Source organism: Dendronephthya gigantea, unplaced genomic scaffold, assembly GCF_004324835.1.
Source record: "Dendronephthya gigantea isolate DGI-Jeju-01 unplaced genomic scaffold, DenGig_1.0 000042F, whole genome shotgun sequence".
Lineage (NCBI taxonomy): Eukaryota > Metazoa > Cnidaria > Anthozoa > Malacalcyonacea > Nephtheidae > Dendronephthya > Dendronephthya gigantea.
The window spans coordinates 1,218,693-1,232,549 of record NW_021163052.1 but is presented as its reverse complement, the minus strand read 5'-3'; the positions used below and the strand labels follow the sequence as shown (position 1 = coordinate 1,232,549).

The following is a 13,857-nucleotide window of genomic DNA, read 5'->3' as shown; positions in this document are numbered from 1 at the left end:
GGTAGTTCGTGTCGTATTCGTATCGTATTCGTGTCGTTGTCGAGACATGCCGGAGATGAGCATTATAATTACGTACCTGCACGGAATATGGATAGATTTGCATTTTCAGTTTGACGTTAAGTGGAAACAAACCTTCACAAGGATTCCAGGAAACAATTGAGATAACTCCTAAGAAAGCCATTATCAGCCATTTAAATCCAACTTAGACATTGTAATATAATCATATTTCTCACGCCATAAAATAAAGATAAATGAATTTAGGTCATGCAAAATATTTAGCGTCCTGTGGTGCAATTAGCCCGTGCTCGTGTTACAGTCAGTGTTACGTTCTTGTGCATGTGCACGCAAACGTATGCCGCAACTTCTTGGAAGCATTGCGTGTAGCTCTCGTTTGAACCAACATTGTGTAGCCATTATATTTATAGCAACGAGACGATCGAATAAAATACTGGTGTATTTACGACGAATTGAGGGTAAAAATGGCGTCGAAGGACACTGCAGGATTGGAAGATATCGAATTAGAAGAGGCAACTGAAGAAAATTTATACTTGCATATGGTCTCGGAGACACCAGACGTTCGCATTGAAGTTGACTTACACATAGCTATCGTCGGAAAAATTGGAAGTGGGAGATCTAGTTTTGTCAACGCTATAAGAGAGTATGTAATAAAGTCTATTACTTAGTATTATAGTATAACTTTTAACGAACCCGCAACTAATGTTGTCTTTGATTGCTCGGCGCGTATTAAGGCAACCGATTTAATTAAGCAATGGTTGAGCACGTTTAAAAATCTTTCACGCGCTTGTTGTAAAACATTTAATTACCACTTTTGTGGTCTGCATGTCCACAGTTTATTTGATAAGTTTATCTAGTACGGGCGGTAGGTGTTTTTGAACCGTGATTTCTAACAACCGAATGTATTCGACTTGTATGAAATCTTAAATCGACTGAAGTGTGTGGTATCCAACTACAGTCTGAATTGTCTGTATAGACGTTTTACTGCTCTCGTATCTGTATAGGCGTTTTGTCTACCGGGAACGCGGAGCGTTTTTCGTATTGCTGGGGCTCGGAACCGCGCTCCTGCTTGGAGAGTCTGGAAAAATTTTGAAATAAAGGTATCTGAAATCGCCGCATATGCCTCCCAATTTAAGGATTATTGGGAAATAATAGATACTATGTAAAGTTTCCAGCATGTTTGGCGCTAATATACAAGCATTAAACAATATAACCCTGCTTTGGTTATGATGTCAAATATTTTGAAATGGATAACCACGCAGGTTAAATGGTCTAATTCAGGTCCTATGTAAAGTTTCCAGCATGTTTTGTGCTCATATACAAACATTAAACAATATAACCATGCTTTGGTTATGATGTCAAATATTTTGATATGGGTAACCACGCAGGTTAAATGGTCTAATTCAGGTCCTATGTAAAGTTTTCCATCATGTTTCGTGCTCATATACAAACAGTGAATAATATAACCATGCTCTGGTTATGATGTCAAATATTTTGATATGGATAACCACGCAGGTTATTTGGTCTAATTCTGGGCCTATGTAAAGTTTCCAGCATGTTTTGTGCTCATATACAAACAGTAAACAATATAACCTTGCCTTGGTTATGATGTCAAATATTTTGATATCGATAACCACGCTGGTTAAATGGTCTAATTCTGGGCCTATGTAAAGTTTCCAGCATGTTTTGTACTCATATACAAACAGTAAACAATATAACCTTGCCTTGGTTATGATGTCAAATATTTTGATATGGATAACCACGCTGCTTTAATGGTCAAATGCCTGTCCTATATGTAAAGTTTCCAGTATGTTTGACGCTCATATAGCTACAAACATTAAGCAATATAACCATGCTTTGGTCATGATGTCAAATATTTTGATATTGATAACCACGCTGTTTTAATGGTCAAATGCCTGTCCTAAGTTTCCAGCATGTTTGGCGCTTATAACAAACATTAAACAATATAGCTAACCATGCTTTGGTTATGATGTCAAATATTTTGGCATGGATAACCACACTGTTTTAATGGTCAAATGCTTGTCCTGTGTAAAGTTTCCAGCATGTTTGACGCTCATATACAAACATTAAACAATATAACCATGCTTTGGTTATGATGTCAAATATTTTGACATGGATAACCACGCTGTTTTAATGGTCAAATGCTTGTCCTGTGTAAAGTTTCCAGCATGTTTGACGCTCATATACAAACATTAAACAATATAACCATGCTTTGGTTATGATGTCAAATATTTTGACATGGATAACCACGCTGTTTTAATGGTCAAATGCCTGTCCTAAGTTTCCAGCATGTTTGGCGCTTATAACAAACATTAAGCAATATAGCTAAGCATGCTTTGTTTATGGTGTCAAATATTTTGACATGGATAACCACGCTGTTTTAATGGTCAAATGCTTGTCCTATGTAAAGTTTCCAGCATGTTTGACGCTCATATACAAACATTAAACAATTCAAACAACCAAAGAGGCTCCTCTCACGACCATGACGTCGTAGTGGTTGGGCGAAACGATCAAATTATTGTCTCTGTTTTTTTTATTTTGGCCAAACATATGTACTGAACATAACTAATTTCAATCCATTTGTAAACATGGCGGATTTATTACGACAGATATCGTTGGAAATTAGAATACTCATTTCTTTGAATTGGTTATTAAAATATACGTTGAAGCAGTAAGCAAAAAATGCAAATTTCTATAAAATATTGCTTGTAAATTTGAGCGAACTAAAAAATATTTGAAATTAAGGACTAATCAGTATGGGAAAATTATTGGTGGGGCTAAAGCCCAGCGACCCACCCTGCTCCGCAGTCCCTGGTCTGTGCAGCACAACAGTCATGTAAAATTTTACCGTGCTGTTGACACATATTTAGGGAGTTTAAAGGTCCGTTTACACTTGCAATTTTTGCTGGGAAATTGTGTGCGATTTTCTTCTTTTGATAGATGTGAAAGAGTGAATTAGTTACTGATTTTTTAATTAGAGCTCTTATGCATTCGAGCATTCATAACTAATTACTAATTCAAATCCATCAAAAGAGGAAAAATTCGCAGCGAAAATCGCAGGTGTAAACTGGCATTAATTAAGATTACACAAAAACAACAACGGATACTGACTAGGGTAAACTTTGTTTTCAATGGATGGGGAAAACAAAATTTGCATATTACTAATGGTAAACTTCACACCAGCGACCTTGTCTACGACATAATAACCGCATTGTTCTGTTGTAAGAGCGGAATGAAGAATGTAGTAACGAAACAGGCTACGCGCGCGACGTTACTTGTGGAGAATGGCTTTGTTAACAACAATAACAATTAAGGGAGAGGCTGGAAAGAGTTTGAAACTTACGAAACACGAGGCTTCCGCGAATAGGGTTTTAATTGACAAGTATTTATAACTGATATGCAAGCAGTGGACAAAAGCAATTCAACCGTAGTGGGTAGTTCGTTGCCAACATCCTAAACTCCCTATGTAATACACATTACAAAAGTTCTGATCAAAGCGACCTAAAAATTTCATGTGTAGAACAAAAACTTTTGACTATAACTTAAACTTATGTATCTTTTAGGCTTGCCCAATTTCTATTTCAATTATTATCGAGGGCGACTCTTTAAAAGTCTCCGTCTTTTTTCGTTAAAGTGTAAAAGAAGACGACGAGAATGCGGCGAAACCTGAGGAACGTGAAGATTCAACGCCCGAAGTAAAACGATTTTTGTCCTACTTTCCACCGGAAAATAACAATGTCCATTTTTGCATACTACCCAGTATTGATAATGTCATATCTTCCCAATCCTACTTGACAAATGCCAAGGTCGAGATGTACGATGTCTTTCTGTTGTTCGTTTCTGCTTCATGCAATGAACAGCTTTTGTCAATCGCAAAGAAAGTTAAAAGCCGCCACAAGCCCATCTTTTTTGTCCAAATTGGCTTGCAAGGCGATGCTGAAAAGGCAACCATCTGGCACGAGTTCTCTCGCATGGAACTGGAATATATTAGTTCTAAAGTGTATCGTATTGATGTTCATCAACAATACAAGCATCATTTTTGCGAACTAACGAAAGCGATCGCCGACATTCTACCGTATTCTAAAAAGGAAAGTTTCAGCCAAATTCCGAAGGTCGGAGAATTATTGGCCATGCATTATTTTAAAGAGTTCGTGAAAGGTACGATATGTTAGTTTATCTCTGATGTTTTGCCAACATTTGGCAATAGGTAGCTACTTTAATTTACGCGGTCGGTTTTCCTCGAAATGTTAAACAACTGGCCAAAATAGAATAGTTTGAGTCTTTTAATTTATTACCTTATTACTCTCTCAGAAAAAGAGGAAAAGAAAATTATACCTAGTGGTAATGAAATTGAAAAATTACTTGCGAAGAGTGGAATTATGGGTGTTCAACACATGATGGACGAAAGACTGAAACGATGGGAAGATGTCAAAATCAACCTCGCTATTCTAGGCAATTCTGGTTCTGGAAAATCTAGCTTTATCAATGCTATAAGAGAGTAAAAATTGATATTATCTTACTAATAATACGCCTAAGCCATACCATAGCAGCATTTTCAGCTAAGTAGAGTTTTATATCTTATTTCTGATTGTTTAATAATTAATAAGCATATATATATATATATATATATATATATATATATATATATATATATATATATATATATTTGCTTGCAGTATTGAGCACTCTTATATATATATATATATATATATATATATATATATATATATATATATATATATATATATATATATATAATATATATATATATACGATTAACATTGCATTTTTTCAAATCACCAGATTGAGAAGCTGTGACCCCCTCGGAGCAAGGTCTGGTTCAACAGAAACAACAAAAGTGCCAAAATCCTATCAACATCCAACCAACCCAAATATCCTCTTCTGGGATCTTCCTGGTATTGGAACTCTAACGCATCCCAAAGTCGGAAAGTTCTGTGAAGAAATGAAAATTAATCACTTCGACACTTTTCTGATAATCGCCTCGGAGAGTTTCACAAAATTCCACCGCCAGTTTGCAGAAAAAGTTACATCAATGGAGAAGCCGTATTTCTTTGTTCGCTCCAAGATCGATAACGCCATCAACGATGAAAATTTGGACAATAACCTTGATGAAAACCAGACGCTGGAAAAAGTGAGAAAAGATTGTGTACAAAGCTTGCAAGGCACAATCGCTAGCGAAGAGGACATTTTCCTAATAAGTAACCGCCATCAAGATAAGTGGGATTTTAATCGTTTGAAGATTGCTATCTGCGATAAGTTCACGGCCAGTATGAAAGAGTCATTTATCCTTTCGTTGCGTGCTAGCTCTGAAGAAATCTTGCGCGCTAAGATTGAAGTACTCGGAGGTATGTATGCATTAGTCTTCCATCGATTTTAATTATTAGGGAGCTTTAGCAGTGACAATACGAGGACGCCGGACTACGTACTGGAATAAAGTCCAACGACTACGAGTTTTGGCTGATGGCGTAAGCAAACAACGCGGGAGAATGACGAGTCTCGTACTCGTAGTCACTACTAAAGCTCCCTAATGTAACGTATCACCTCCATTGTTTACACGCTTACGCGCTGTTGTAGTTAGCGGAAATGTTTTTGCATTTTAGGCTTTCATGCAGACCGTTGCGAGCGACCTTCTGTTGCTTCTAATTATAGACTAATACACTTAATTCTCAAACTTCAAATGATATTTTGAACTATCCGTATTTTCTACATTTTCGACATAGTTCGTAACCAAAATTTCCAAATTCATCAATTTTTGGGATGCTCTTTCTAGCTGCATCGATGATATTTTCTACTCAGTTTAAATGAAGAATGGTCTGGATCCATTCTTTTGGTAAATGTTTTCTTCATCATGCCTTTAACACGAAATTGCGATTTAACATTACTGTGTGGCAACCAGCGATCAGCCATACTCTTATACTATATTTTGTTTCTTATATAAACCTCCACTTATATTTTGCAGAAAGGAGATGGATGGCTTCTGTTGCCTCTATTATGACCAAACTTGGCTTCGGGCCACTTTCCCTTTTCATTGACAAGAAACGGATAAAAAAAAGGGTTAATTTCTACCGATCACAACTTGGATTTCCTGAAATTGATTCCGAAGAATTCCAGAAGTTGTCAGAAGAACTACAGAAAAGAGTGGAAAGGTTTGACATTGAAAGAGTGGGGAGGTCTGGCCGAGATTTGGTGAAGTGGATGAAGTCAATTGATCACTCTAACGAGTTCAATATAAGAATACACAAACCATTTATAATAACGAAGAAACCGTTTAGGTTTGTAGATCTTTTCTTGCAACAGGTTTTACTGGAAATGGAAAGTGCAGCAAAGGCGATTTTACGCGAAACGGCTGAAAAGTGATCGTTGATACGATGATTCATGGAATTACATGACTTTGGTGATTTTCCCAGGATCAGTCACATTCAATAATATTATAGTTAAATTTATGATAAACATTTTGTTTTATCATTCATAATAGGTATCGATAGTAACATTTTATCTTTACGTACGTAGACATGAAGAACTGTTGACACTTGAACAAATATAGCACATAAAAAACAACAAGGGTTCAAAACTCCAAAGTCAGCCAATAATGTAATAGCGTAAGTCAATAGGTTAATTATAATTGCATGTTTCATGTATGATTAACGTAAGACGGAGTAGTCGAAACAAGAATATAATCCGTGAAATACGAGGGGGTTCAAGTGTGATTGTGTGTTTATTTATCCAACTGCCGTTTGTATATGACTTTTTCTGGACGCTCATACGTTCATCGCGCAAAATTGTACCCGACATGATTTTCTAAATCCAACATTCCGAAATAGACAAGAACTCAAACAAAAACGACAACGTAGTACTATGGCAAAATTTTCTTGTTTTCAAAGTTACCAAAAAATACTTTTTTATTCATTTCCATCATATCAAATTATTACGGAATATATTAGTGAAATATTAGTACGGAATATTAGTATTACGGTATAAAATATATCGTAAAGTAATATATATCTAACGTTTTTTAGTTTTCATGCAAGCATTTTTTTCTCGGGAAAAATAAAATAAAATATATCCATCTAATGAATACCAAACTCTAACCATACCCCCCAATGATCACTGGCAAATCTCTTACAACCTTTTAAACGTTCTTTTCCAACGAGTGTGAACGAAATAGGCTTGATTGCTTTCGGCCCTTTGGCTGGTCGAACAAAAATTCGGTCAAATCGAAGCTTTGGCGGTTTCTGGTACTTCTTATCCATGTTATCATTTTCCGCCATGTTCCATGTGTACTTGCTGGTCAGCGCACTACCGCAACTTTCCCATGCGTCGAGGACCCCACCGGATAAACCGCCCACGGCGTTGAGTTCGGCATCGCGAAGGTTCGTATCTCCGCCAAAGATCACGTTAAAATTTTCGCTTTGCCGTTTCATGTAGTCCAATATTTCCGAGAACTGCTTCTTTCTTTCGGCGCCATGCTCAGAAAGGCTTTCGAAATGTGACGTCATCACAATGATTTTCGCCTCAGCGAATTTGATTGGTTGAATCAAGTAATAGCGGCCCATTTTGCTGGTTTCGAATCCAACAGATTGGAGCGAAGACGCTTTTGTTAGAACTGTGCTTGTTCTTACCAAGATAGCATTGAAATAAGGAAATGTATAGTTGCCTGGCAACACTATGTACCTACGGAAAAAAACAGAGACAATTTATACAAATTTCGTCTGTTGATGACGAAACAGTGAACCCAGTAGCAGAAACTGGAGCAATAATCGGCTACAATCTTGAAACAGAAATAAAGGACTAGCACCAGTCCATTTCTATCGCTTTTTCTTCACGGTTCATGATCGCGCAGAATAAAAAAACAGAAGACGGGACTGGGACTGATCTTCAAATCGTCAAAAAATATGGCGGAAAAAATCGTTCCAGTCTCAATAGAGTTCACTACCTAATGCGGGCGCATTGATTGACAACACTATTGTAAAAATATGCGCGCGTCACAGACCGCAATATGAAACTGGACAATGGTTTTATCAAGATTTATCAAAACGAATACAGTACATGGAGATTGCCAGAAGTCAGAAGTGACCTCTAATCTTAATAAAGCCATTACTATTTGAAATTTGATGCCTAATTACCCTTCACAGTTTTCTTGAAAAACCTTCAGGGAGTACGCAACAACTTCTTGCAGCATTACAACATCTGGTTTCTTTAAAAGGATGTTTTCAACTACGGCTGCTGTTCTTTCTTCGAGGTCTTTCCTGTCCAATCCATCCAGATTCCAGCAAAGGAGTTTGAGATTTGAGCCATCTGGAGTGCCAGTTGATGTACTTAGGCTGTGTGTTGAGAAATTTGTATTATTTTAATGACCTTCCCATAATGTTTGACAACATTGGACCACCTTAATATGGGGAGATTTCAGGTGGGTAGTTGATTTCAGGGGGTCGATAACCATTGCGAGGTTTACTTTATTTGAATGTATATTATGCTACTTGACTTTCACAAACCTGTGAATAGAATTGCTTGTTTCCTCTTTATTCTGGTCATAAGGAGGTGGCTATAATAATATATAAATGAGGTGAATTGATAGAAGATTTATCAATAATTCTGATACATGCCAGACATGTTGACCTCTACTGTAAAGAAACATAAATTTGGCAATCACAGACAACCTTAATGCAGACTTTTCAGACTAGCTAGAGCAACAGTGGATCTGAAATAACGTCTATTCAAAAAATACTAAATTCCAAAGCTAAATATATGGCAAACCTTATCGGTCAATGTCGCCTTTTTTTCGGTTGTATCCGCCGTGTCAGCATAATATTCATTAATTGCAACCTGGAGGATGGAAATTAGGCTTGAAGGCAGCTGATTAATAACCTGCCATATATTAACAAGCATTACTATAAAAGCAACTATTAAAGCATTACTATTAAAGCAACTGCAGCAATATTCAACCTCTGACAAAGACAAATCATCTGCTGTTATTCCAGTTACTGGGCAAGATTTTTAGAGCTTGTTTTTGATGATCTCTATTCTGATTAAATACTGCATAGATACTGCTTGTGAACTGTACTCACTGCAAGAGATCACCAAAATGTAAATAATTAATGAGGGACCGTTTGTCCCCATCGTTTTACCTCCAAACTCCATCGAGTCCTCTCTAAATAATACCTCGCCAACTCACGATCAATATTTAAAATTCCACTGAGCGAAATAAGAGCTTCGTCTTTACTGTTGGAGTCAGCCATGTGAAATATTTTCAATGTGAACAATGCTATCTCAACAGGTACAGAATATGCACTGAAATTGCCATAAAAACGTGACAAAAACTTATCAGATGCTTACTTTGTTCCAAAAGCTTTGGTAGGTTTTAAAGCCAACGAGTATTGCGATGCCAATTCCGATAAAGATCAAGATTTTATTGTCTTTTCGACTTGAAATGCGAGAAAGAAAATCGATTCCCATTGTTTTGATTTTGTGTAACGGGGGGGGAGATGGTTGAATAGAATTCTCGGGGGGTGACCACACATAGAGAATGTAGATATCAATTTTCAAGATGGCGGCGGCCAGGTGTGGAATATCTTGATATTGTTGAAAATGGTAGAAAATCTTTGCCGATCAGTGGGACCAATCTAGATAATTTTGCTAAACTATATTTAACGATTGAGGTGTGTTATATTTATGAATGAATTATAGTTTCAGAACGTATGGAGTACTGTAATTTTTAATTTTTAGCCATTCATGTATTATAAGCTTTCATTGAAATTGTCAACATTTTATGGCTAGGCTTCCGTGCAATCGCCACACTTAAGGTTTTGAAATGAATCGGTAGTTTAGCTTTTACTCGGCCCGGATAGAAAATTATTTCCCCTCGGTCTCAGTCGTTTTTGATACCTCGGGAAAATATTTTTCTAACTGGACCTCGCAGCCGGTAAAATAAGTAACGTCAAGAAGTGTTCTGTCTATTTTAGGCAGTCGTTATACCACATCTGATGCTAAGCGTAAATCAATTCGTTAATTATTATTGCATGAGGGGGTTGAGGTGTAATTGTGTGTTTATTTATCCAACTGCCATTTGTGTACGACTTTTTCTGGATTCTCATATGTTCATCGCGCAACATTGTACCCGACATGATTTTCTAAATCCAACATTTCGAAATAGACAAGAACTCAAACAAAAACGACAGCGTAGTACCATGGCAAAATTTTCTTGTCTTGAAAGTTACCAAAAAATACTTTTTTATTTAATTTATTTCCATCATATATAAATTTATTACGGAATATATTAGTGATATATTAGTACGGAATATTAGTATTGCGGTATAAAATGTATCGTAAAGTAATATATATCCAACGTTTTTTAGTTTTCATACAAGCATTTTTTTCTCGGGAAAATTAAAATAAAATGTATCCTTTTAATGAATACCAATCTCTGACCATACCCCCCAATGATCACTGGCAAATCTCTTACAACCTTTTAAACGTTCTTTTCCAACGAGTGTGAACGAAATAGGCTTGATTGCTTTCGGCCCTTTGGCTGGTCGAACAAAAATTCGGTCAAATCGAAACTTTGGCGGTTTCTGGTACTTCTTACCCGTGTTATCATTTTCCACCATGTCCCATGTGTACTTGCTGGTCAGTGCACTACCGCAACTTTCCCATGCGTCGAGGATCCCACCGGATAAACCGCCCACGGCGTTGAATTCGGCATCGCGAAGGTTCGTATCTCCGGCAAAAAGCACGTTAAAATTTTCGCTTTGCCGTTTCATGTAGTCCAATACTTCCGAGAACTGCTTCTTTCTTTCGGCGCCATTCTCAGAAAGGCTTTCGAAATGTGACGTCATCACAATGATTTTCGCCTCGGCGAATTTGATTGGAAGAATCAAGTAATAGCGGCCCATTTTGCTGGTTTCGAACCCAACAGATTGGAGCGAAGACGCTTTTGTTAGAACTGTGCTTGTTCTTACTAAGATAGCATTGAAATAAGGAAATGTATAGTTGCCTGGCAACACTATGTACCTACGGAAAAAAACAGAGACACAATTTATACCAATTTCGTGTGTTGATGACGAAACAGTGAACCCAGTAGCAGAAACTGGAGCAATAATCGGCTACAATCTTGAAACAGAATAGGACTAGCGCAGACAAAAATGATCGCGTGCACAAAAACAGAAATGGGGACTGGGACTGATCTTCAAATCGACAAAAAATATGGCGGAAAAAAATCATTCCAGTCTCTATATAGAGTTCACTACCTAATGCGGGCGCATTGATTGACAACACTATTGTAAAAATATGCGCGCGTCACACACCGCGATATGAAACTGGACAATGGTTTTATTAACATTATTTATCAAAACGAATGCATGGAGATTGCCAGAAGTGACCTCTCATTTTAATAAAGCCATTACTATTTGAAATTTGATGCCTAGTTACCCTTTGCAGTTTTCTTGAAGAACTTTCAGTGAATATGCAACAACTTCTTGCAGCATTACAACATCTGGTTTCTTTGAAATGATGCTTTCAACTACGGCTGCTGTTCTTTCTTCAAGGTCTCTCCTGTCCACTCCATAAAGATTCCAGCAAAGAAGTTTGAGATTTGAGCCATCTGAGGTGCCAGTTGATTTACTTAGGCTGTGTGTTGAGAAATTTGTATTTTTTTAATGACCTTCCCATAATATGGCTGCTACAAAATGTTTGACAACATTGGACCACCTTAATATGGGGAGATTTCAGGCAGGTAGTTGATTTCAGGGGGTCGATAACAATTGTGGGGTTTACTTTATTTGAATGTACATTATGCTACTTGACTTTCACAAACCTGTGAATAGAATTGCTTGTTTTCCCTTTATCCTGGTCATAGGGAGGTGGCTATAATATATAATTGAGGTGAATTGATAGAAGATTTATCAACAATTTTGATAAATGCCAGACATGTTAACCTCTACTGTAAAGAAACATAAATTTGGCAGTACCAGGCAATATTGGCAATTTGGCAATACCAGGACCCTCATTGATAGCAGTTACTTTTAACTGAAGAGGTTATCCTGTTTAAATATGTTTAAATAATAATAATAATAATCACAGACAAGCTTAATGTGGACTTTTTATTAAAGTTCATATGCATACCAGTAGAGTACATGTGCTAGCTAGAGCAACAGTGGATCTTAAATAACGTCCATTGAAAAAAAACTCAATTCAAGAGCTAAATATGTGGCAAACCTTATCGGCTGATGTTGCCTTTTTTTCAGCTGTGTCTGCCGTGTCAGCATAATATTCATTAGTTGTAACCTGGAGAATAGAAATTAAGCTTGAAGGCAGCTGATTAACAACCTGCCATATTAACTAATTAACAAGCATTACTATATAAGAAACTATTAAAGCATTACTATTAAAGCAACTGCCGCAATATTCAACCTCTGACAAAGACAAATAATCTGCTGTTATTCCAGTTATTGAGCAAGATTTTTAGAGCTTGTTGTTGATGACATCTATACTAATTACTGCTTGTCAACTGTACTTAGTGCAAGAGATCACCAAAATGTAAATAATTAATGACTATTCAGTCAACTTGGGAGCGTTTGTCCCCATCATTTTACCTCCAAACTCCATCGAGTCCTCTCTAAATAATACCTCGCCAACTCACGATCAATATATAAAATTCCACTGAAATAAGAGCTTCGTCTTTACTGTTGGAGTCAGCCATGTGAAATATTTTTACTGTGAACAATGCTATCTCAACAGGTACAGAATATGCACTGAAATTGCTATAGAAACGTGACAAAAACTTATCAGATGCTTACTTTGTTCGAGAAGCTTTGGTAGGTTTTTAAGCCAACGAGTATCGCGATGCCAATTCCAATGAAGATCAAGATTTTATTGTCTTTTCGATTTGAAATGCGAGATAGAAAATCGATTCCCATTGTTTTGATTTTGTGTACCGGGGGGTGGATTGAGTAGAATTCCCGGGGGGTTAACCACACGTAGGAAATGTAAATATCCATTTTCAAGATGGCGGCGGCCAGGTGTGGAATATTTTGATATTGTTGAAAACGGTAAGAAATCTTCGCCGATCAGTGGGATTAATCTAGATATATTTGCCAAACTATATTTAACGATCGAGGTGTGTTATATTTATGAATGAATTATAGTTTCAGAACGTATGGGTACTGTAATTTTTAATTTTTAGTCGTTCATGTATTATAAGCTAATTCATTGAAATTGTCAACATTTTATAGCTAGGATTCCGTGCAATCGCCACGCTAAAGCTTTCGAAATGTATCGGTAGTCTAACATTTTAGGAGCCATAGAATACCTTGCCAAATCACAGTCTTAACAGTGAATGTCATATAGTCTTCTCAGATGCATGTACCTTGTTTTATGTTAGTTAATCCGTGAATTAGACTTCCAGAGAACAAGAATAATTTCAATTTTTAAAGAACAGGGCAGTTCTATACTCTAAAATTGATATTCTAACAGATCTTTAGCATAATGGACTATTGGCCTGGTATTCTATAATTGTACTGTATTTTGTATGCAAGTGTTTGTTATTATTGTTGATTGAAATATTCCTCGATGTTTTTATTGGCTGTCAGTCATTTTTCGAAATGGTCACGTGGACTCAATGGCTAACATGGATTTTTACAAAAAAAGAAGTTGCAAGCATTTGCGCCAAAGACGACGATGTTCATTTTGACCCACTGACTCCATCATAACGACGAATGTAATATGTAGTACTTTGCAGATCTTTCAGTCCGTTAACCCAGATCTTGACGTACATGTAAATAAAAGAAGTATATATTAATACAAAAT

At 36.7% G+C, this 13,857-nt stretch overlaps 3 protein-coding genes across 4 annotated transcripts; 1 reads left to right on the top strand and 2 right to left on the bottom strand.

Moving 5' to 3' along the window:
- Window positions 1-343: 343 nt before the first annotated feature.
- On the top strand, window positions 344-6,772 carry LOC114526920 (interferon-inducible GTPase 1-like). The gene is made up of 5 exons (XM_028548464.1): window positions 344-658; window positions 3,671-4,194; window positions 4,348-4,534; window positions 4,840-5,402; window positions 6,017-6,772. Exons 1-5 carry the CDS (start codon window positions 480-482, stop codon window positions 6,412-6,414), a joined length of 1,851 nt encoding a protein of 616 aa, XP_028404265.1. The 5' UTR covers window positions 344-479; the 3' UTR covers window positions 6,415-6,772.
- Window positions 6,773-6,974: 202 nt separating this feature from the next.
- LOC114526998 (tyrosyl-DNA phosphodiesterase 2-like) lies at window positions 6,975-9,524 on the bottom strand. Of its 2 annotated transcripts, none has more exons than XM_028548556.1 (5): window positions 9,391-9,524; window positions 8,812-8,880; window positions 8,550-8,599; window positions 8,181-8,378; window positions 6,975-7,728 (listed from the first exon to the last, which is right to left on the bottom strand). In XM_028548556.1, exons 1-5 carry the CDS (start codon window positions 9,508-9,510, stop codon window positions 7,125-7,127), a joined length of 1,041 nt encoding a protein of 346 aa, XP_028404357.1. In that variant the 5' UTR covers window positions 9,511-9,524; the 3' UTR covers window positions 6,975-7,124. The 2 variants fall into 2 exon arrangements, with proteins under 2 accessions (XP_028404357.1, XP_028404358.1); XM_028548557.1 differs by having other exon boundaries at window positions 9,183-9,482.
- A 759-nt stretch (window positions 9,525-10,283) lies between these two features.
- Window positions 10,284-12,722, bottom strand: LOC114527000 (tyrosyl-DNA phosphodiesterase 2-like). The gene is made up of 5 exons (XM_028548558.1): window positions 12,645-12,722; window positions 12,268-12,336; window positions 11,867-11,916; window positions 11,482-11,679; window positions 10,284-11,064 (listed from the first exon to the last, which is right to left on the bottom strand). Exons 4-5 carry the CDS (start codon window positions 11,535-11,537, stop codon window positions 10,461-10,463), a joined length of 660 nt encoding a protein of 219 aa, XP_028404359.1. The 5' UTR covers window positions 11,538-11,679; window positions 11,867-11,916; window positions 12,268-12,336; window positions 12,645-12,722; the 3' UTR covers window positions 10,284-10,460.
- Between the last annotated feature and the right edge of the window lie 1,135 nt (window positions 12,723-13,857).